This window comes from Cnephaeus nilssonii (genome assembly GCF_951640355.1).
Source record: "Cnephaeus nilssonii genome assembly, chromosome: 15".
Taxonomy (NCBI): Eukaryota; Metazoa; Chordata; class Mammalia; order Chiroptera; family Vespertilionidae; genus Cnephaeus; species Cnephaeus nilssonii.
Genome location: NC_137086.1, coordinates 56,073,113 through 56,097,470, shown reverse-complemented (window position 1 = coordinate 56,097,470; position 24,358 = coordinate 56,073,113). Strand labels below are relative to the sequence as shown.

General features: G+C 44.9%; 1 protein-coding gene across 2 annotated transcripts; it reads left to right on the top strand.

The window, feature by feature from the left end:
- The first annotated feature begins 8,850 nt into the window (after nt 1–8,850).
- Nucleotides 8,851–23,526, top strand: SLC20A1 (solute carrier family 20 member 1). 2 transcript variants are annotated; one of them, XM_079791987.1, is made up of 11 exons: nt 8,859–9,013; nt 9,242–9,867; nt 9,997–10,137; nt 10,321–10,406; nt 15,317–15,413; nt 17,585–17,704; nt 19,127–19,396; nt 19,507–20,065; nt 20,637–20,822; nt 21,568–21,652; nt 22,599–23,526. In XM_079791987.1, exons 2-11 carry the CDS (start codon nt 9,504–9,506, stop codon nt 22,752–22,754), a joined length of 2,064 nt encoding a protein of 687 aa, XP_079648113.1. In that variant the 5' UTR covers nt 8,859–9,013; nt 9,242–9,503; the 3' UTR covers nt 22,755–23,526. The 2 variants fall into 2 exon arrangements, with proteins under 2 accessions (XP_079648114.1, XP_079648113.1); XM_079791988.1 differs by lacking the exons at nt 19,127–19,396; nt 19,507–20,065; nt 20,637–20,822; nt 21,568–21,652; nt 22,599–23,526 and having other exon boundaries at nt 8,851–9,013; nt 15,504–17,676.
- Nucleotides 23,527–24,358: the final 832 nt, after the last annotated feature.

Sequence of the window (24,358 nt, the reverse complement as noted above, 5' to 3'; positions counted from 1 at the left end):
CAAATGTTTGCAATGAGGTCATCCCAGAGAGTGAGGGACTCTCTCCTTCCTTCCTCTCTCCCTTATCTGGCCTGAGTCACTCCCATCGTTTAAATCTGGAGGCAACACAGGGCCATGGGAAGCAGGCTGGGCTTGGGGTCACTCACTCCCTGAGCGCCTGCCGGGGCCCACTGTGCCAGGCCCAGGCGACTCTTGCTCACGGTGTGGCCGCGGGCTCTCGGTGCTCACTCCCCGGTAAGATGGGTAAGAACCCTGGCTCCGCCTACATCACCAGCTGTGAAGGGAGATGGTCGATGCTTTGAAGTACCTGGAATCAGGAGGGGAAGAGCCCTATACACAATTGAAGGTTTTTAAAAATCACCGTCAGAGGCTTTATCCAGGGTCACAGTTTAAAAGCCCAATTCCCTGCCGATGGTGGTTATGGAATAAGTGAAGGGGACAGCCATAAAATGGATATATTTTGGGGTAACAATGAATTGCCCCAGGAATAAAGTCACTTTCGGAAAATAAAACTGGGAAGAATCTGCACATAGTGGATGAGACCACCAATTACAGAAGCACTTTGTCCTAAAAGGTGGTAAATGTAGTTGATAGAAAACCTGGGGACACCCAAACCCAATTAGCACCCAAATGTATTGCTTGCTTGTGCAAGGCCAGGTCCAGTACTAAGCACTTCAGTTATTTAATCCTTGTGATACCCCGTGACCTCCGCTATACTGAGGAGAAATGTGAGGCACAGAGAGGTTCTGTAATTCGCTCCAGGTCAGAGCAGTAATGGTGGAGCAGAATTCCAACCCAGAGCACGTGCTGAACCTCTGCTTAGCTAAAATGGTGGGAGTGCTTGCTCAGGGAAATAGGACTTCATAGAGAAAGGTGGTGGTTTTTCAACATTTGACTGAAAAATAATGTGGTAAGGTAGTTTCTAAACTTACTAGGTAACAAGAATCTTTATTCTTGTACAGTCATGTCATTTGGGTCAACAACTTACTGCATATACAATGGGATTACAAGGGATCTGAAAAATTCCTGCCCTAGCCAGTTTGGCTCAGTGGATAGAGCGTTGGCCTACTGACCCAGGGTCCCAGGTTTGATTCCGGTCAAGGGCACGTACCTTGGTTGCAGGCTCCTCCCCAGCCTGGGCCCTGGTCAGGGCATGTGCAGGAAGCAACCGATTGATGTGTTTCTCTCACAAATCCTTGGGTGAGGATTAAAACAAAACAAAAATTCCTATTGCCTAGTGACACCAGCCATTGTAACGTCATTGCTCCCATGGGTGTGGGGATGCTGGTGTAGACAATACAGTGCTGACAGTCGTATAAGAGTGCCGCACACACAATGAAGTGCAGTGCATAATACTTGGTAATGATAATAAACAACTATTTAATGGTTAATGTACTAACTATACTATAATTTTATCATTATTTGAACATGTACACTTTCTACTTAATAAAAAAATGTGCTGCCATGGCCCATGTTGCTCAGTGGTTATAGCGTTGGCCTCGTGCACAGAAGGGTCATGGTTTCAATTCCTGATCAAGGGCCCATACCTGGATTGTAGGTTTGATCCCCAGCCCAGGTAGGGTGCATGCTGGAGGCAACCAATTGATGTGTCTCTCTCATGTCTGGTTTTTTTTTTTTTTCCTCTCTCTCTCTTCTCTCCCTCCTTCTCACTCTCTTAAAAAAAAAAAATCAATGGAAAAAATATCCTCGGTGAGGATTAAAAAAAAAAGTGCTGTAAAATAGGATGCCGTGTTATACCAGCACACAGGAGCACTTGGCTGAAGAGGCAAGAGAAAAGGAAACTGTAGAACCCCCAAGAAAATTCACAGTAAAGGATTTCGCAGAAGCTTTTGCAGACCTCCACAAGGTCCTTAGAAAGTATGAAAACATGGACCCCAAACTGAAAGGTTTTTGTTCATATAGAGGAATGTGCATGGAGCAGTATCTGCTTATAGCAAAGCTAGGATGAGAAGGAACAAACCAAGCAAGCCACCTCCCCAGGAAGAGCCTCAGGCAGGTCCCTCAGGAGGTGTTCCAGAAGAAGGCCTAGTTTTCAGAGGAGGAACAGCTCCCAGCCTGCTACTGTGCCTGAAGACCTTCCAGTGGGACTCCTTGTGGAGGTGCCAGACAGTGACACTGGTGATCCTGACCCCGTGTAGCCCTAGGCTCATGTGTGTGTCTGTGTCTTAGTTTTTAACAAAAAAGTTTTAAAAAAGTAGAAAAAAGCTTATAAGAATATACGGTACATAAAAACATTTTTGTACAGCTGTATAATGTGTTTGCGCTTTAAGCTGTGTTATTACAAGAGTTGAAAAGTTAAAAAAATGTAAAAGTTTATAAAGTTAAAAAGTTACAGTATACTGAGGTTAACTTATTAAAGAAAGAAAACTATTTCTTATGAGTGTAGTTTAGCCTAAGTGTTCTGTGTGTATAAAGTCTATAGTAGTGTCCAGCAACGTCCTAGCCTTCACATTCACTCACCTCTCCTTCACCAACTCACCCAGCAACTTCCAGTCCTGCAAGCTCCATTTATGGAAAATGTCCTGTATAGGTGTCTCAATTTTTATCTGTTATTGAAGCATTCATCTTATATAAAAACTGCTGTTTGAAAATTTTAACCCTGCTATTTTGGTTTCTGTAAACGCTTGCTTGCTTAAGTAATAAGGAAAATAAGACTACTTCCATTCCAGAGAGGCCATAAATCTTCCCCAGACAAAGTTATCAGTGCTGGTGCCAGGCCAGGCCTTTGGTTGAGGTCTCAAAGCCCCAGCACATAGGGCTCTTTAAGAACTTGCAAAGGGGACCGGAAAAACCCTTATTTGGGAGACAAAGAGCTAGAAAAAGTATAAATAGGAAAGCTTCCTCCATGTTTCTTTGCCCAGAATTTGAAAGGCATTTTTCTCTGGGCCTGCACATAATAATAATAATAATAATAATAATAATAATAATAGTAATGTGTGACTCCATTTCTCTAAGCGTTGCTTGGTTTTTCTCTGGTTTTCTGTAACATTATATTGTATTTTATGGTACCTTTTCTACTTTTTTCTGTTGTTGCTAATCCTCACCCAAGGATATTTTTTTCCATTGATTTTTAGAGAGAGTGGAAAGGAAGAAGGGACAGGAAGAGAGATAGAGTGAGAGATATATAAGAGAGACACATTGATTGGTTGCCTCCCATTTGTGCCTCAACTGGGGCTGAGGATCGAACCTACAACCCAGATATACTAGTATGCCCTTGAGTATGCCCTGAGACCCTTTGGTGAGTGGGCTGATGCTCTAACCACTGAGAACACTGGCCAGGGCTTTTCTGTTTTTAGATACACAAATATCATTGTGTTATAGTGGCCTACAGTATTCAGTACAGTAACAGGCTAAAGGTTTGTAGCCCAGGAGCAATAGGCTACACCATACAGCCCAGGCGTGTAGTAGGCTATACCACCGAGGTCCGTGTAAGTGCACTGTGTAATGTTCACACAATGACGAAATCACCTAGCAACACTTTTCTCAGAGCATATTCGTCATTAAGCATGAATGCAATTGCTTCTCAACCTGCAATGTGCATGTGAATCACAGGGGGATCTGGTCAAAATGCAGATTCTGCTTCAGTAGGTTTGGATGGGGCCTGAATTCTGCAAGCTCCTTGCTGCTGGCCAGTAGACTACCCTTTGAGAAGCAAGGCCCAAGGCAGGGATTTCCCTATGGAAAATGAGGAAATTAGATTCTGCTCAGAACTGTAGTCACCCATGAGGCAGTTCCCAACAGCTCAAGTCCCTCCTTGAGCCCTCAAACACCAGCATTTCTGGGCCTGCAAAAGCTAAGGTTCAGGCCCAGACTCTAGTAACTCCCCCAAGACAGACAGTTTTTCTCCAGTTTTGTCCATCAAACCATGAGGGGCTGTCCTCAGAGAGCTTTCTCCAGCTGAGGGTGCAGATGAGTGAGGGACTCTGAGCTGGGTAGGGGGTCCTGTGGAGAGCAGCGTGGGTGGACTGTGGGACGAGTGCCCTGGCACAATCCCTTGTGCTCTGGAAATGTTTGCTGGGAGAGTGAAGGATAAGTAAGGATGTCCTGGAAGATGAGCTGTGTGGCTGGATTCAGGAGTGGGCGATCTGGGGGGAGAGGAAGGTTGACTTTGCCTCCTTGGCGGTGATGTTTATGGCTGGTCCTCCGTGTGACATTCCAGGTGGAAGGAGTTTGTGTTTTGTGAGGGCATGGGCTGGTCAATCTTGTTGATAGATTAAACCCAGAGCAGACTATTTGTTGAATGAAGGAAGGAGTAAATGAGTAGAAGAACTAGGGAAAGTGATGGAGTGCCTGAAGTTGTTACCCTCTACCTCCTCCTGGGCCGGCTGTGGGAATGACTCATGTCCTGCTACCCACTCACTTTCTCAGCCTAAAACCACATGTCCTGGGTGTGGTGGCAGTGAGCTGACCCGCCCTGCTTCTGCCACAGGATCTTCATTACACACAGTTCCTGAGTTTCCAGCAAGTTGCCTTTCTTCCCTCCTTTCTGAGAACCCAGGCTGGAGGAAACAGGGTCTCAGTTTAGGTCTCCAGAGAGGTCGTTCCGAAGATGTGTTCAGGAACACTGGGCTGTCCTGAAGCCGGCTCAGGGGGACCAGACGCGTCCGGGCTGTTTCAAGCTCTAAGAGCTGTGCTTCTGCCCCCTCTGTCTGGGTCCTGTGACACATCACACCCAATGTGTGAATTCAAACCCCAAAGGGCAGGGACCAGGCGATGAGCAGTCAGGGAGGAGGCACATAAAGTCTGGGGCGGGTGGGCCAACCCCCCCACGCCTTGTGTTGCTGGAACAGACCAGTTTGCCTGGCACAACCAAAACCCAGCTCTTTTTTTGCTGTGGGACGCTGGCCCGAAACCACTCTAACCAGTGAGTCTCCGCATTATAGCTTGGCTGTCTGGTGCTTGAAAGCGCCTCCCCCCACACGCTCTCTCTGTCTGGAAATTTCAGTGGACCTTCTGGGGCAGAGCCATGGACACTGGGTGCCCAGTCCTGTTTCATGGGAAGTGAGGAATGTTTGAAGACGGAGGTCGGCCACACCCAGGGCAGGTGGGAAAGGGTGGTGGTGATGATGATATGTGGTCCTTGAGACCGTAGTTTGCACCTACTGCCTGTAGGATTTGACCATAGGTGGGTACAAGGCAGATTTCCTTTTTTGAGAAGTCTCCAAAGAACAATAACTCTAAGACATGGTCCAGTAACTCTAAGACATGGTCAGGCCACTGCGTCACCTTTGCTTCCGAAGAGAGCATGTGCCCTGGCTTCCTCCCTCTTCTTCCTGGGAAACTGGGGACAACTTGGAGTCAGGCCTCCGAGAAACACCCTTTTCTATTCCAACACGGTTTGAGTGGGTTTTAAAATATAGGCTGTAAAAGCAACAGAGCAAATTAACAAAAATAAGGAGGAAAGAAGAGGAAGTAAATGTGTTACCTTAAGTGCAAATAAGAGTTAACACCCCAGGACATCACATTTGCCTCTGTTCTTACTGACACCCAAGGGGGGAAAGCACTGAGAAACTTGAACTTTGCTAGGTTCCTCGCTGGTTTAAAGGTTGCTTCATTGTCTGTGCCTGTTTCTTCGCCTGTAAAGTAAGGTAAAAGTACATCGTCAGAGGATTATCGAGAATGTCACATGAGGTAATGCACACAGAGCACCCAAAGCAATGCCTGGCACAGTAGGCATTCAATTGCATCATAGATATAGTTATTACTACCTCACTCATCGGGGGCTGCAGTCAAGTGGACAGCAGGGATGGGTATAAAGGCTCCTACCTTCTCCTCCCTGGTTATTCCTCCCCACCTCCTCCCTGCTCCCACCAGTCCTAAGGGACAGCCTCTGAATTGCCTTTGATCCTGGTCTGGCTCCACAGCGTTCCCATCCCTAACCTGGAGCAAAGTCTACTGTTAAACATTTCTTCTGGATCTTGCTTTACATGCAGTTCTTCAGAACATGACTAACATACTTTCTTCATCTTTGACTATAAGCTACATGACAACCAAAGCATTTGAAACATTTGGTTAAAGCCTATCTATAATAATAAAAGTGTAATATGCTAATTAGACCAGACGTCCTTCCAGAGGAAGCGGGGGCTGTGAAGGAAGCCGGTGCCAGCAGCTGGGGGAAGAAAGGCCTACTCTTGCATGAATTTCATGCATCGGGCCTCTAGTACCTATATGTTAACTAAGAATTAAATTATTTAATTCTAGCAGCCAAAAATACTAGGGGCATTAAAATCACAAGAGGCTTCGCTAAAGTCACATGACTAGTGAGGAGCAGAGCAGGTGGTCTGGTTTTACCGTCTATGTGTTTAATCACTAGACCAAATGGCCTCACTAAGGTGTTAGAAACAGAGAAACATACTCTTAGGATCTCTGCCCTCTTTCCCACGTTCAGCCAGGAGGTCAGAAACCAGGGTCACTGTGTCCTCAGACCTCCTCCTTTTTTCCCCTTTCAAGGCACTGTAACTGCTCTCCACAGGCAGAGCCCTACCTATCCTCCCTTAGAGGAGACGAAGGCATCCGGACCAAGGCAAGTCCAGGTCTCTAATGGCATTTTCCCTCAAGTGAGGCCGTCAGGACCCACCTCCAACCTCGCTTCCCCTCTTAGCCCACTTGGCAGAGGCATTCTGAGTTGTCCCAGGAAGGAGGATAGATCATTCTAGAGCCTGAAGACGTGGACAAAATTCACTTGTATTGCAAGGGGATTCCATGGAGTATCTCTCCCCCTGAAGCCCACCTAAGGGGCTTGGACTGCTCTCACCTTGGTGGATTACTCATTCACCTGCACGGACATTGGAATGGCTGGCTGCCCCACTGCCTCACACAGAGGTTGTCCAGCAAGTTTGCCAACTTAAGGAGTTAATACCACAGACCCACGGACAGATGAAAAAAACATACTGGGAAGAGTTCTAGGCAAGTTCCTTATACATAACTGCTTAGAAAATTGTTTTAAATGGCAGAACTCTAAGGACCTCTAACAGATGAGTCCTTTTATTCAACTTAAAAAAATATATGTTGTTTTTATTTCAGAGAGGAAGGGATAGAAACATCAATGATGAGAATCATTGATTGGCTACCTCCTGCACGCCCCCTATTGGGGACCCAGCCCCCAACCCCGGCATGTGCCCTTGATCAGAATCAAACCCAGGACCCTTCAGTCCGCAGTCTGATGCTCTATCCACTGAGCCAAACCAGCTAGGGCTCAACTTTTTCATAACCTTGAAATGAAGCAAGGGTGGAGGGAGGTGGGTGGATGCCAGAATTACATCTGAATTGCCCTCTAGGGTCAGTGATCCCAGACACGCACTTCCTTTTTCAGACATGACCTTGGGCTCTGGAACTTTGTAAATTACTCACTACAACTCCACCACAGGTAGGTCAGGGGATGCTCAGGTGGAGTTTAAGCCTCCATAGAGGGTTCAGACATAGCAACGACTTATAGATTTATGTCTTTGTTTCTGCTCCTCAGAGCGTGGCTGCTAGATATGGCAAAGGAAGGGGGAGGGCTCTAGAACATTCTAAGCCTGGTAGGTCATTCTGGTTCAAATTTCTTTAAAACTCTCTTTTTACTGATTTCAGAGAGGAAGGAAGAAGGAGAGAGAGATAGAAACATCAATGATGAAAGAAAATCATTGATCGGCTGCCTCCTGCACATCCCCCACTGGGAATTGAGCCCAGAAGCCGGGCATGTGCCCCTGACCGGAATGGAACGTGGGACCCTTCAGCCCGCAGGCCCACGCTCTATCCACTGAGCCAAACCAGCAAGGCTCTGGTTGGAATATTTTAATCTACCACCCTGGCAAGAGACCACTACCTTACTCTCCCATGGCATGATTGGTTGTCTGATTCTCAGGCTGTATGACAAAATGCCACCAAATATGCAGAGCCAATGTTATTAATGTGAAAACCACACTACAGACCACGAAGGGGTCAGAAGTCAATTTATTTTCCGCGATGGGATGCAAAGAGAACATGGCCTTCCATCCTTTCTACATCCAAAAACACGTATATTCAGGTAAAGAGAAAACGGTAATTAGCATTTACTGAACGCCGAGTTCTAGTCACTCTCAAACACAGTTACATTGAATTCCAGCCACAAGGCAGGTACTGATCCTAAAAATTCACGTTCGGGAGGGAGCAGTCGGATATTCCGGGGCTCGCTCCTGGTGACGCAGTGCAGCGAGCAGGAGCTGGGACTGGACTCCGCATTGGAGTCCTCCTCCTCGCCCCGCCCCCGCCAGAAAACATTGGCGTCCGCGGGGGTCTGTGACCCGGAGCGTCCTGGCGCCCCCGTACGCTCTAGCGGACGGCCTGATTCTCGGGATTGACCACTCTGCCTCCATCCGGTGCGCGAATGCGGGAGCGAGGCCAACGCGCCTCTCTTCTCGGGGCGGGGCAGCGCCTGTCTGGCCAAGGGCAACACAGGGGCGGCAACGTGCGGGAACTGGATTCGCAGCATCACCGACGCGGCCGGTTACAGATGCACTCGAAGTGTGGATTGGGGCGCGGCTTGCTCCATAAATCGGGGCTCGCGGGAGGAACCAGGAACGACCGTGATCGCGGCCTCAAAACCCCACAGACGACCCCCACTGTCAGCAGGCTGCAAGGCCCGGCGAGGCAGAAACCACCGGCCCAGCCCCGCCTCTCGTCTCCTCCGGGAGTGATCCGCTGCCCGCGGGGGCGTGGCCTCCGGCGCGCGACGGGCCAATGAGCGCCGGCGTCGGGCTTTTCCCGCTGGGCCAGCCCGGCGGGCGGGAGTACGTCACCGGGGGCGGAGCTCCGAGGTGGCGCGCGCGCGCGCGACGGGTCACGTGGGCCGCGCGCCGGTTATAAAGTGCGGCAGCGGCGGGTGCCATCAGAGTGATGGCCGCTGGCGAGCGTTGCTACTTTCTTCCCCTCCGTTTCTGAGGCACTGCGCTGCTTCTCGGAGGTTCCAACCCCGCCCGTCGTGTGCTCGCCGCCTGGACCTTCCCGTCTGCGTCCGCCTTCGTTTCCCGTGGTGAGTGGGGCGCCGTGCGAAGGGCGCTTTCTCTCCGGGCAGGCGGGATTCCTGCCTCGTGCGTCCGCCCGCCCGCGGCCTTTTTGGCGGTCCCGGCGCGCGGGAGCGGCCTGTTTCGGTGTCCACGGAGGGCGGGTGGGCGGGCGCGGGGAAGGGCCCGCCACGTGCTGGCCGCGCGCCCAGTCCGGGGCTGTGGGCGTGCGCCATCGTGGTTCTCTGTCCCCCCAGGATGAGCCAGTGTCCCCGCGCGTCCTCGCCATGGCCTTCCGCGCCGCGCCGCTAGCCCCCCGGAACTCGAGGCGTCCCGGACCGCAGATGCCCGCGCGCAGCGTATAGCAGTGGCCGGCCCGGTGTCTGCCGCAGTTTACAGTATTTAATTTTATATAATATATATTATTTATTAGAGTGTCTCTGATACCTCATACTCATTCTGTTTACACGCCTGAAAGCTGCGCAGTAGTTCTTGTTAGTTAAGGCCGCTGCTCCGGGGATGGCGTCCACCGCGGCCACGCTGGTGGCCAGCACCGCGGCCACGCTGTTGGTCAGCACCGTGGCCCCGGCCACCGGCCCGCTGGACAAGTACCTGTGGATGCTGATCCTGGGCTTCGTCATCGCCTTCGTGCTGGCCTTCTCCGTGGGCGCCAATGACGTAGCGAATTCGTTTGGCACGGCTGTGGGCTCGGGAGTGGTGACCCTGAAGCAGGCCTGCATCTTAGCTAGCATCTTTGAGACTGTGGGCTCCGTTCTGCTGGGGGCCAAAGTGAGTGAGACCATCAGGAAGGGCCTGATCGACGTGACCATGTACAACACGACCCAGCATCTGCTGATGGCCGGCTCGGTCAGTGCCATGTTCGGTAAGTTCTGTGCTGCGTTGTCCTCTCCGTGTTGGGGGAGCAAATGCCTATCACATGATTTCCCTCAGAATGCACTGCATACAAAATGGAATTTTGTCATTTACTAAAGAAAACTTTACTGTGTTTCAGGTTCTGCGGTGTGGCAACTAGTGGCTTCGTTTTTGAAGCTTCCCATTTCTGGAACCCATTGTATCGTTGGCGCAACCATTGGTTTCTCCCTTGTGGCACAAGGACAGAAAGGTGTCAAGTGGTCTGAACTAGTAAAAATTGGTATGTTTAATTCAGAATGACTTCTTAATTCTTGTCATGTTCCATGGCATTATATTGGGGAGCATTGTGTAAAAGGGAGGGACAGATTAAAGTCCTGGGAACAGAATACTAAAATTTAAAGTGCGTATTGGTTCCTGACTTTTGTAAGTTGTTGATATTTGTTCTTAATGTGTTCTATTCCAGTGTTGTCTTGGTTTGTTTCTCCGCTGCTTTCTGGTATCATGTCCGGAATTTTATTCTACCTTGTTCGGACATTCATCCTCCGTAAGGTAATTTTTCTTTCCCCCCTTTATGACCTTTAGTGGGTCTGGTATTCAGACCAATAGCATTCTTGGTGTGTAGGTATATGGCCTTGGACAGTTGAAAAATTCTTTGTTCTGTGCACCTTTTGTATGTTGCTAAAGTTCTCTGAAAGAAGCAAGCTTTCACCAAGAGGGTGTTCAGGAGGGAAAATTGAATGAGTGCTTTGGTGTGCCAAGGAATGGGAAAGACAGGGAGTGGAAAATTAGGGAAATGTATTTAAGGTGGTTTTGCCCAGCTATATGCAGATTACTACTTTAAACCCCCATTATGTAGACTGTTTTGAATTGTAAGCTTGGGGTTCAGCAATTCACAATGTCCCCTATGGGTTTTTCTTAGTGCCACTTAAATGGAGTAGTTTGGGTCTACATAGTTAATTCAGTAGAGCTGATTATCCTTATAACCTGTTTATAAGCTTCTAGGTGGAAACTCTGCTTCTCACTGTGACTTAGACTCTAATACCTTAGAACTGTTTTGTTTTTCTGGGCCAGAAAAAAAATCCAGAGAGCCATTTCATTTCCTGTCCACTTGAAAAAGCCTTTTCAGGGACCCGATAGCATTTCTATCATCAAGAAGTCTGATGCTGGCTCCAAGGTGGACAACAAGGGGTGTTGTCATTGGACTGAGTTACAGTAAGAATAAATGGATTTTTCTAAGAAAACAAAGTTGTCCTTTTTTTGAAGTAAATGGCTCTTAACTGTCCATTGTAAGTTCTTAAAAATGCTTCTAAGCGGAGGAAATCTGAGTGAAGGGAGATAAGTAGCTTTATCCCCAGGGGTAAGAATATGTTCAGACCCACTTGTTTGGTCCAGTTGTAGGCTTCTCTAGGGAAGGAATTGTACCTCTTCTCTATAGAAACTGACTGGCATTAGCATGGAAGAATAAAGCAGTTCAGTGCTTTGAAAACTTGAAGCATTTGTGGCCTGGAATAATTTGAGAGTAAACAGTTCATTGATATTAACTGTCTCAGAGTTTGGTATTGTTTATACTGCAAGCTAGTATGACTACATCTACCTTTCCACTTCCCATAGCTGTCTCATATGACAATGTGATGCTTAAATTGGAGGCTTGCTAGTAGTCTCAGACCAGATGTTTTAGTATTATTATTAGAGTCACACAGCTTTCTGCCATCTGAACCAGGAGAATTGATAGCTAGATAATCCCTTATTAGGGATTCCTGCTTATAAAAGGTTTACACTGGGTCTCTGTTGATTGATTATTGGGAAGCAGATGCATCTGATACTAGACAAAACAAAGTTGTCTTCTTTACGGGGAATGGTAGTGCTCTGAGGTACAAAGAGATTTTTGAGATGCCAGACCTATTGTTTGAGGAATGCATGCTAGGTACTTTTATCCCCAGTTATTGAGAGCTTCAATTAGATATATTAACTTCTTTTTAAAAAAAGTGTTTTTATTGATTATAGAGAGAGGAAGGGAGAGGGAGAGAGAAACATTGATCTGCTGCCTCCTGCATGCTCCCTACTGGGGATTAAGCCCATAACCTGGGCATGTGCCCTGACTGGGAATTGAACCCGTGACCTTTGGACCTTGATGCTCAACCAACTAAGCCACACTGGCCAGGGCTATATTAAGTTGTATGGGTATGAGGGTGGACATGATCAAGAATAATTGAAATAGTGTTTAAACCAAAATTGACTTTGAGGGTCTTCCTCACCTCCCCCTTCCCCCACCCTTCCACCCCTCCACCCTGGGGCATGCACTCATGCACATATTCTGTGTCCATTCCATCAATAACATGAGTTTTCAGGCAATGAGTGAATATTTCTGGTTAGTTAGGTTTTAAATCTCAAGAAATCATCCTTAGATGAGTAACTTTTGGGGGTCCTGGCTGTTAAAATTTTCCAGCTTAGGTTTTTGTTTTGGAAGTTGACATTGAAATTACTTTTTAAAAAGTTTCCATTCTCTGAATGTCTGTTCCAAGGGCGTTGAGTTGTCTAGTAGGAAAAAGCAGAATGGAGATAAGGTAATTCTGTTAAGGACTGGGCAATAGCCCTAGCTGGTTTGGCTCAGTGGATAGAGCGTTGGCCTGTGGACCAAAGGGTCCCGGGTTCGATTCCCATCAAGGGCACGTACCTCGGTTGCAGTCTTCTCCCTAGCCTGTCCCTGGTCAGGGCTCATTTGAAAGGCAACCAATCGATGTGTTTCTCTCACATCAGTGTCTCTCTCTCTCTCTCTCTTTCCCTCTCTCTTCCACTCTCCATAAAAATCAATGGAAAAATATCCTCAGGTGAAGATTAACAACAACAATAAAAAAGGACTGGGCAATAAACAGGAATAAGGAAAGGGGAGGTTTTCTTGTTGAGTATTTAAATTCTAGTTAAAATGAGTCTTTTAGCATTTTCCTTCCCTTCTATTAGGAATCACATTGAATATATCTAGGACATCTTTTCAAACTCAGAGAAACCTTTTTCTTCAGACAGAAGCTTACTGGAACATATATGTAAAACATGAAGTGTTCTGGTTGAAGATGGGGGATTATGGAGACCCCTTTCCCATCCCACATAAATGAATAAAACACGTTATTTCCAGATAAAGTTTTAAGGAAATGTTCAGTGGGTCATTTGGTAATAAGTATTTTATAAAATTGTTAGCCCTCTTTTTAACCAGTGGGAAGAGGAGTGACTGAAAAGTCTGGAGTAAAAGGGAGAGATAGATTGCTCAGGTCTTTCCTTTTACCTAGACTCTTATGAACTTTTTTATTTTTTTAAACCATGAGCCTGTTATTTCATAATAAACTAGTAGTAGTGTCATTCATTCCCTATTCCAGGTAATTTATTACTGATTACTTTGGCATATGTAATTGAGCTATACAGAAAAAGAAATACAGTCCTAGCTGGTTTGGCTCAGTGGCTAGAACATCGGCCTGTGGACCGAAGAGTATCTGATTCGATTCCAATGAAGGGCATGTGCCTGGGTTTGGGGCTTGATCCCCATAGGGGGCATGCAGAAGGCAGCTGATCTGTGATTCTCTCTCATCATTGATGTTTCTATCTCTTCCTCCCTGAAATCAATAAAAATACGTTAAAAAAAAAAAAAAAGAAAAAGAAATGCATGGCTACTTCCTTTTTGACCAACCTTTGTTATGAGAAGTCCCTACTTAAGTCTGTAGAACCCTAATGGGTTTTGATTGGGGGGCAGGGGAGGGGGGGTTTCTTAGGTTCCTTGGAGAGTTTTCTTCAAACCATGGATAGTTCTTAAAAGAAAAATGTATATACCCCTCAGGGTCATAACCTACTGACTGACCTTGGGGTGTGATCCCCATTGTTGAGTTGTTCGGGGAAGCTTAACAGTCCCTAGGTTCTCTGTTACTCATTGTTTTTATTTTGGCTATTTACCTGTAGATAGGGGAGCTAAAACTCAGAGTCCTTTTTAGTAAGGGCCCATCTCTACTGACTTGCTTTGTCTTGTTTCTTTGATCTTAAGCTAGTGCCTCCCCTTTCCCACTGGTTATTCTGGAAGCTTTAGGATAACTTTTGGGTCTTTACCGTTCTCTTCCTCCCGAGTGTTTCCTTTGGATTGTGATCAAGATAGTAGTAAACCTATAGGTAACATCTTTACAGGTTAGCCTTCCCATGTATTCAGATCCATGCTCTCATTCTTTAAGTGTTCAACTTCTGTCTTTTCCTGCAGAATTAATACACATTTGTTGTAGGTGGAGCTCTTCTTGTCTCCAGTCACACTGGCTTTTTTGCTGTTCTTAAACATTTCAAGTTTTGTTTCAGGGCCTTTTCACTTGCTGACATCGCTGTCTAGAATATTCTGCCCCAGCCCTCCACTCCCCACCCCCATCCCACCAGATAGCCAGGTAGCCGGCTCCTTCTCTACCCCTAAGTGTGTACATGGTTGTTGACTTAAATATTTGTGTTTTTGCTTCACTGATTCTTCCTTCCACCCCCTTCCCTGAATTAAAATGTATGCCTCCTTTCATCATTTCTCCTTACCCTTCTTTATTTTTCTTCATAGCATTTGTCAGTACTTTACATTATTCTGTGTTAGAATGTAAATGTCAGTTCTGTGAGGGCAGGGACATTGTTTCATTCACTTCTGTATTTCAGTGCCAAGAATAGTGCTTGGCACAGTCTGTTGAATGAGGGGTAATCTTGTGCACAATTGGTTTTTATCTTAGCACTTGGGAAAATCATTAATAATTGTGTATTAGATGTCTAGATAAGGTGGTTGTTATAGGTATATTCTACTACATGGTGTATTTTTAAGAAATCTTTGCAGGTGCCGAGGCAGGTTTGGCTCAGTGGATAGAGCGTCGGCCTGCGGACTGAAGGGTCCCAGGTTCGATTCCGGTCAATGGCATGTACCTTGGTTGCGGGCACATCCCCAGTAGAGGGTGTGCAGGAGGCAGCTGATCGATGTGCAGGAGGCAGCTGATCGATAGTTCTCTCTCATCAACGTTTCTAGCTCTCTATCCCTCTCCCTTCCTCTCTGTAAAAAATCAATAAAATATATTTAAAAAAAGAAAGAAATCTTTGCAGGTAAGAAATGTTCTAACATATCAAGGTCTGTTTCTTGACATCTTTTAACAAATGTCTAGTATGCCTTCAGGTGTGTGTTCAGATTTACATCTGGAACCCTGAGTGTGAACTGATTTTTCGGGACATTACTGGTATAGTTAGTCTTGTTTTGATAAAACAAAAAGCACATAAACTTAAATTCAGGTAGCTATAAATTGGCCTTGATGAACAGACTTCCAGGAGCAGATGTAGGATAAGCCCACTGGGCTTGGGAACTACTGTGGAGAAACAGTTATTGGCACCAGAATTCCTGAACCTGCCCTTTTACAAGGCTCTATAGACATGGGTTAATTTCACAGCTTTTGGGTATTGATCTTAACGTTATTTTACAGGCAGATCCAGTTCCTAATGGTTTGCGAGCTTTGCCAGTTTTCTATGCTTGCACAATTGGGATAAACCTGTTTTCCATCATGTATACTGGAGCACCTTGTAAGTATATATCAAAATATTTAGATGTGAATTTAAAGTTGTTTACAAAACTTGCATTAAATGCCCAATTTACCCCTTTTTGCTTTACAGGGCTGAAATCTCCTAGAAGGTGGCTGGCCTGCACCCATTTCAGAAGGCTGCAGGCTAGTGTATGCTGAGTTAACCTAGATAGTTTTTCAACCAAAGAGACCTGCTCAGATTCTAAATCACTACAGACCTTTACTCTTTAGTCTTCACAGGACCCAAGATAATATGGTCTTCTCCCTCCCTTTCTCCTATCTATGCCAAAAATATTGGCATTGGTACTGGCCTGAACTGCTGGCTGCTGAAGAGTGCTTAGTTATATCTGGTCTTCGATAATCAGCCATTTAGCACTGGTTTGCTTGATATTTTCATTTTCTCTCCCAAATGGAGCTACTTTTATTGTATTAATTTACTCCCCTAAACCTGCTTGAATGACAAGAGTTGGGATGCTTAACACCTGGTCTAAGTGCATGTGGAAGAAGAATTCATGCAGCTAAGAGGAAAAGTACTTTGTGAGAATGTAAAAATTGAAATATTACTTCATGTTGGGGCTAAGGCAATTAGTGGATTAAATTATGATGCATGTTTAAATTTAGCAACTGGAAAAGATTGACAACTTGTAACTTGTTGGCAGGGCTCTGCCTGCCTTGATCAGCTGTCTAGGTTCATTTGGCATGAGGGTCTTTGACCATTAAGTCAGTGCTCCTGTCCTTTGGAAGAAATACATGTACGGTGTTGCCCAGGACACACCACATAGTGAGGGAGAGGGGAATGGGAACTGGAACAGTATCTGGAAGCTACAAGACCCATGAGAATATTGATCTTCCTTAGAGCATACTAGACACCTTACCAAATGCTGCAGGCATAGAAAAGCTTGTGTGCAGCACTTCCATTAGTTTAAATTGGGTTCTTTATGCTAAGCTAAGAAGTCTCCGAGAGGCTGTCAGCACTGGGGTTTATGTAGCAGCAGCAGAGCTCATAGTTCAGTGAATTAGAAACTTAACATTTTCAGTCGTTTTTGAAAAGGGAACTTGGGTATTTTTGTTTTGCCTTTTGTGGATCATTTATAAGAAAAACCAGTTCCATTTCCCTTTTTAAACTTGGAATGTGGGCAAATTTAAATTGTGATGATATTGATTGAATTTCATGTATCTTATAGTTTGTGTGACTTTATATGATCAAGCTTGATAGTGGGAATTGAAATGAAAGGATTTGTAGTCATTATAAAACTTGCATTTTGAAGGGTTCTCAATTTACATATGACTATAAAATAGTAATTGTTTTTGAGGGGCCAATAGAATTTTCATTTTATAAGTAATTAATAATAAGCAAAAGAAAGCAGAACAACCATAGTGACTAAGCTCTTGGATAAGCTAGAAATCATAACATCTTTTATGCTTAAATAGATTCTCTGGTGTTTTGCTTCTGTCATAAATATACACTAGAGGCTTGTAGCCTATTGACATGTCAGTGGTAAGCAGATGGTGGCTAAAATTAATGATCCCTGAGCCTTATGAAAAAGTAGACAAGTTTCTAAGATACAGCTTATGAGTATAACTAATAACTACCACTAAGTTATTTTCCTTTCGTTAAAGACTCCTTTGAACTGTTCTTATCTTTTGATAGATAATATCCTTGTTTTCTGTATCTTAGTTTGATGAGTCTAAGAGATAATAATCTTGTTTTAAAGGATTTTGCTGGAGGATAGTACAATGGCTGTGATAACTCCACAGAGAATTCTATCAGTATTAGATAGGACTGTGGCACCTTCCTATGTAATGTGCACAGCCACCATCTGGAGACGGGAGTGGGGTGGTTCCATTTTCAGAGCTAGTGGATTCTCAGTATAGTAATGCCCATTGTCTAAGGCAAAGAAAGGGAAAAGGCTAGTTTGTGAAGGCACTTGGGAGATGTCAGTCTAGTAGGTATTTAAAGTGGGCCAGATTGGTGTGGGTGTCAGGTGACAACTAGATATTCCTCCCAAGTCTGTATAGCCATGAGCACAGTAGCTCCTGTGGACCTAAAGCTGGCAGCTGCTGAAGGGCGATGGGCTGGCGTGGGGAACCTGAGTCCCCACAGGAGGGTTTACACACCGTTGCAAGGGCTTTAGCCCTGGGGTTTTCAAGATGCACCATTTTATCTCCTAGTGCTGGGCTTTGACAAACTTCCTCTGTGGGGCACCATCCTCATCTCGGTGGGATGTGCAGTTCTCTGTGCCCTTATCGTCTGGTTCTTTGTATGTCCCAGGATGAAGAGGAAAATTGAACGTAAGTATCACATTGTAGCAGAAAATGTAACTTGTAATGTGCTATGTCTTTTTGTTTGGCCACCTATAAAATTCCACCATTTGGATATATTGACAATGTCAAAAATTTTAAATGAATATTTGAAGCTATGCGTTTATCAGCCAAAGTATATTCTTACTGACTTAAAATGATCTGAGACTGGTCAGAGGGAATGTTGGACCTATGCTGTGGACACAAGCTGGGCATATATTAGTGAACTGTACCTTAATCAGTTTCCGGTAATAGACAAATAGATGGTGAAGACTACAGTAAATGAGAATACTTAAGGGTACCTTAATGAAAAATACAGGTCAGGTACAAAATGCTTTCATAGAGGAAACATTTACCCTAATTCTGTGTGGAACTTCATATTTAGACATTCAAAACTATGGCTGATGTATATATCCGACTTTACAGTTTTCAGAATTATAACACAAATTCTAGAGGTGAACATTTCCAAGTGTCATTTAGGCTTCTTTTAGGCCATCGCTGCACACAGTATTGTACTGTAATTAAACACTAAGTAAATTTTGGTTAGTCTTAAATCTTGTATTCCTTTCCTTACTGGTGGAGTTCTCTTAATATAATCTTTCTCTGCCCTTTTCACTTGCAAATGCTCAGTTGGTGATGTGGTTTGCTGTTTGCAAGGGAGGCAGCACCGGCTGCAGTGGCCTTGGGAGCAGTGCTGTGTCATGCAGCTGCACTGAGCGCCTGCGCACAGTGGGAATGAGGCTCTCAGTACTTGCTGACCTCGTTTCCCCTCAGTCTGGGAGAAGATGATACAAGTCTTGCTAATGTTTTATATCCTACTCTCGCTTGACTGTGATGCCTGAATGAGCATGTAAACTCTGGGCATTGGCTTGCTAGGCAGAAAATACCCCTACCTGGTTGTGGAATTTAGTCACAGGCACATCTCTCTTTTATAGAAGTGGAAATTAGAGTTGTCATCATCAGTTGCCTGCACTGAGCTGTGTTGCTTTGCTTGAATTCATGGAGGAGCTTTTGGGGGAATTCTTTTATAAAAACATGAACTAGATGCAGTCCAATTTTCAATCCGTTGCCAGCTTTGGCTTGAGTTACCTTTCATTACAGAACAGGTCGGCAGGGAAACTAAGCATAGCTTACGTGTAAAGGATTGTAAAGGAAAGGACACGACAGAACCCACAAAGCTTTTGCTGTTTGGTCTTTTACTGAAAGACTTTGCAGCCCCTGGTACTAAGTGTCCTGCATTGCTCTTTTCCTCCCAGGAGAAATGAGATGTGGCAAATACAACAGACAGGAAGATTATTCTGAATTTGTACTGAAGTTTACATATGTTGAGATGGACTTTTTTGAAGTGGGGGAAGGGGAGATGTGGAACAAGTTGGTTTGGTCAAAACCAAACAAAAATTTCTTCTTTTCTAGGAGAAATAAAGTCTAGTCCTTCGGTAAGCCCCTTAATGGAAAAAAAGAATAGCTTGAAAGAAGACCATGAGGAAGCAAAGCTGTCTCTCGGTGACATTGAAATCCGGAGTCCCATTTCTGAGGTGGGGCCTGCCACCGTGCCCCTGCGGGCTGTGGTGGAAGAGAGGACTGTCTCCTTCAAGCTGGGAGACTTGGAGGAAGCGCCGGAGCGAGAGCGGCTTCCCAGTGTGGACCTGAAAGAGGAAACCAGCCTGGACGGGCCCATGAACGGTGAGTGGAATTTCTTTGGCGGGGAAACAGTTTCACTTTTCTGCTGGTGAAGAGGCTCACCGGTGCCTCCTGATGCTCTTTGTATTGATGAGTCCTTTGGTCTTGGCCAGGTGCCGTGCAGCTGCCTAACGGGAACCTTGTTCAGTTCAGCCAGGCCGTCAGTAACCAGATCAACTCCAGTGGCCACTACCAGTATCACACCGTGCACAAAGACTCCGGCTTGTACAAAGAGCTGCTGCACAAGCTGCATCTTGCCAAGGTGGGCGACTGCATGGGAGACTCTGGTGACAAACCCTTGAGACGCAACAATAGCTACACTTCCTATACCATGGCAATTTGTGGCATGCCTCTGGATTCATTCCGTGCCAAAGAAGGTGAGCAGAAAGGTGAGGAGATGGAGAAGCTGACGTGGCCGAATGCAGACAGCAAGAAGCGAATTCGAATGGACAGTTACACCAGCTACTGCAATGCTGTGTCTGACATTCACTCGACCTCTGAGATGGACATGAGCATCAAGGCAGAGATGGGTCTGGGTGACAGAAAAGGAAGTAGTAGCTCTCTAGAAGAATGGAATGACCAGGATAAACCAGAAGTGTCTCTCCTCTTCCAGTTCCTGCAGATCCTCACGGCCTGCTTTGGCTCATTTGCCCATGGTGGCAATGATGTCAGGTTGGTGACTTTGAATCTTAGCGCTTATTCTATTTTTAAACTGCTTATATTTTTATAAGGCTATGCTTGGGGCTGTGGTGCTTATACCATCTGTGAGACTGAATATCTAGGTAGGATGAGGTAGTAGCAATTAATTGACTTAATAAAACCAGCAGCAAAATTTTCTTTGGAGAGATATCTGTGGGTGGTAAACAGGTATTGTTCAGAAAAACCTTTTTGTCTATGGAGATGGGACTCAGTTCTCTGATAATAAATTTTGGGATGTAAGGTGGAAAACAACATCATTGCCTTGGGACACCATAGAGTTTACAGGCTATTGGCTTTAGTTCTGTGATTCATAAACTGTTGGAGCCCAGAGTTGCTTTAGACTCCCTATGAGAAGACAGTCCCCATATGCATGGTGCCCCTCAGATCAGCTCTCCTCCTCCTCTTGTGTACGTGGGTTCCATTCATTTTCTGTGAAACAGACCTATTTGCTAATTAGTTTCAGGCTTCATTCAAGACAACTATTAAGTTACTCAGTTCTTAATTCTGTCTGAAAAGTTAATCTTTGCCCTCATTTTTCTTTCAGCAATGCCATTGGCCCTCTGGTTGCCCTGTATCTGGTTTATAAAACGGGAGATGTATCTTCAAAAGTAGCAACCCCAATATGGCTTCTGCTATATGGTGGTGTTGGCATCTGCATTGGTCTGTGGGTCTGGGGAAGGAGAGTCATTCAGACCATGGGCAAAGATCTGACGCCGATCACACCCTCCAGGTAAGCTGGGAAGGGGGTCTTGTTCCTGAGGCACACACAACTGTGGTGCTGCCACACGAATCACTCTTTAGTTAAAGTGACCCAGTTTGTATAAGTTCTTGATGATCTCACTGTTGCTGTGAACTTTTTAGATTTTACTTATTGTCTGGCCCTTAAATCTAATTTTGGTCAAATATTTATTCAACTCCAGTGGTCTCACAACAATAACTTTTTCTGAGGAAGATATACTCAGTCTTTTTTTTTTTATGATGGTCTGTTGCTTTTTTTTTTTTTTTTTTTTTTTTAATCTTTCAGAGAGGAAGGGAGAGGGGGAGAAAGATAGAAACATCAGTGATGAGAGGATCACTGATTGGCTGCCTCCTGCACACCCCATATGGAGATAAGAGCCTGCAACCCAGGCATGTGCCCTGACCAGGAATTAGACTGTGACCTTTGGTTCATTGGTCAACGCTCAACCACTGAGCCATGCCGGCTGGGTGCCTTTGTTTTATTTGGAACCCAAGATGGATGTCTAACAAAAGTGAATGTTGTTCATGGGCTTCCACAAAACCTTAAAACCTCACATGTTAGAGAAGAGGGAGAAGAGAATTCCCATGGCCTGATTGAAGGGAGATTTTAAGAGTTCTAGTCAGTTAAAGAGGTCCATGAGTGGGGCACAGCACGTTGGCATTAACTTTGAGGTACTGGTAGCTTATCAAAAAAAACCAAGTTTTATTCTTAACAAGTCATCTTTTTCTGTCCACAGTGGCTTCAGTATTGAACTGGCATCTGCCCTTACTGTGGTAATTGCATCCAACATTGGCCTTCCCATCAGTACAACGCATTGTAAAGTAAGTGTTATGTCACGTGCGGTGTCATTTGAATGTTTCTGGTAATATGTAGGCTTTTAAAATATATATGTATTTTTATGGATTTCAGAGTGGAAGGGAGAGAGATATAGAAACATCAGTAATGAATCATTGATCGGCTGCCTTCTGCATGCCCCACACTGGGGATGCATCCTGTAACCTGGGCATGTGTCCTGACCGGGTATCGAACCGTGACCTCCTGGTTCATAGGTCGACATTCAACCACCGAGCCACGCCGGCTGGGCTAGGCTTTTTTTTTCTTTTTTTTTTTTTTTAATACTTTGGTTTAGAAACTTTTATGCAGTGGAATCTTGAAGAGTTGCAAGTTAAGAACATGTGTCAAGAATATAAAGCCTTACATTTAAAAATTTCTTTACTCTTATTTAAGCAGATAATACTTATTCTCCCCAAATGATGCAAAAGTCCTTTCATGTGGAGCCAGCAAGTCTGTGATGGTTGAAGGGCAGTTTATTTAGAGCCTGTCAGGACTGAAGCACTAAGAAACCTATTGAGCCCTAGGGTTGCTTGGTGGCCTATCATGTAACTTCAGGGAAAGGGAGAATCGCTTCCCCGTGAGTCACTCTTTTCTTCCAAGATCTCCCAGAAGGTGATCAGCTAATAGCCTCCCTATAGAATGATCTTGGGAAAACCTACAACTTAAAAGTAACTTATAAATTATTATTGGTGCAAGTCATTAAATTCCAGTAGCTCAGAAGGAAAAAGGAAGTGTTCTTATTCTACCATAATATACCCCAGTTAATAAATTGAATGGTTGGATTTTTATATTGCCTTCATTCTCCCATAGGTAATCTCCTTAACCTGTTATACACCAGCTCTCATGGGCTTGGTCTAGTTCAGCAGTCTGGGGCTCCTTACCAGAGTACCATTGGAACTTAGTAACCAGTTCTCTTGCCTGTTTCTCTCCTAGGTGGGTTCTGTTGTGTCCGTTGGCTGGCTCCGATCCAAAAAGGCTGTTGACTGGCGACTTTTTCGCAACATTTTCATGGCCTGGTTTGTCACGGTCCCCATTTCTGGTGTAATCAGCGCTGCTATCATGGCGTTCTTCATATATGTCATCCTCTGAGCGGAAGCTATTTGGGATGAGAATTGTGCCAGTGTTTGGACCACCGCAGCATCCCTGCTCCTCTGAACGATTACAGTGATACAGGAGACCCAGGACAATCTTTACAGTTTGGGAGCTGTGGGAGGAAGTATTACTTGTGCTACATTTGCTTTTGTGCTAAATATGACTTGTCTCAAAATTAGCTATTTAAATAGCCAGGTTTCCACTGGTTCCTATTGGCTGTGACTTCCTGTATATATTTATCTACTTTTTGTACCCGGCTTCAATTCCATTATGTTTTAATGTTGTGTCTGAAGATAACTTGTGATTTCTTTGTTTTCTTAAACACCATTCAGAGCCATTTGACATACAGTGAGTGTGCTCTGTTTGGGGGTGTCACCAGCTTCTGCCTGAACACGCACAGGGACTTAACAACAAAAACATATCTGAAACTTCCCTTGTAGTCTCTTAGACCAATAGTCATTTGCACTCTGCCCTCCTGTTGGCAGTGGCAGGATCTGCTGGCATTTGTGGCATTTGTGGGGATGAGGTTCTTGGGCACAGTAAGAATTTAAATTAGTAACTTCCTGCAAGCAGTTATTGCTATGAAGACTGACTTATTGCTATGAAGAAGTAGGAAGAAAAGCCTCTGGCAGTTGTGGTTTCTTTAAGATTTCTGGCAGTGTGGGATGGATGAATGGAGTGTGAACTTTGGGCAAGTTAGATGGGACAGCCTTCCATGTTCATCTGTCTACCTCTTAACTGAATAAAAAGGCCTACAGTTTTTAGATAATTTGTTGTCATGGTTTTTGTTCATATGTGAAGCATCGGGGCTCCTGATTAGTTGGCCTTATCCATTAACAAGTGACACCTACACCCAACTTCGAGTTCCCTACTCCTCCCTGTTACAGTGCCTGTGATCTCACACGACACATGACATCCTCCATGGGGACTATTGGAAGTGTGGCATATTTCCCTTTAAAAACATATTTTTTTCGACTAGTTAACATTCAATAATGTATTAATTTTTAGTGTATGCATTTTTCCTTATACTAGCATAACCTAGGCGTTTTCACATTGGCACATACAGATCTCTTTACTGTTTTTAACAGCCACAAAGTTCCCTGTTTGAACAGAGTATTTTTTTGTTTTTGTTTTGTTAATCCTCACTTGATATTTTTCCATTGATTTTTAGAGAGAGGAAAAGACAGAAACATGGATGTGAGAGAAACATCAATTGGTTACCTCCTACACGTACCCTGACCGGGTTCTGGGCTGGGGAGGAGCTTGCAACCAAGATACATGCCCTTGACCAGAATCGAACCTGGGACCCTTTGGTCTGCAGGCCAAAACTGGCTAGGACTGAATGGACTATTTTATAATTGTTTTCCAGCTTTGCTATTACAAAGAATGCTCAGGTGTGTGTGTGTATTGCAGGCTCAGCTTCATTTAAAAATCTTCAGTATTGGTTCCTTGTGTGTGTGTGTGTGTGTGTGTGTGTGTGTGTGTGTGTGTGTGTGTATTGCAGGCTCAGCTTCATTTAAAAATCTTCAGTATTGGTTCCTTTAGTCCTGACCATTATCTCTGTAAATGGAAAGTGTAGCTTTGCAAACTAGGTTGATGGT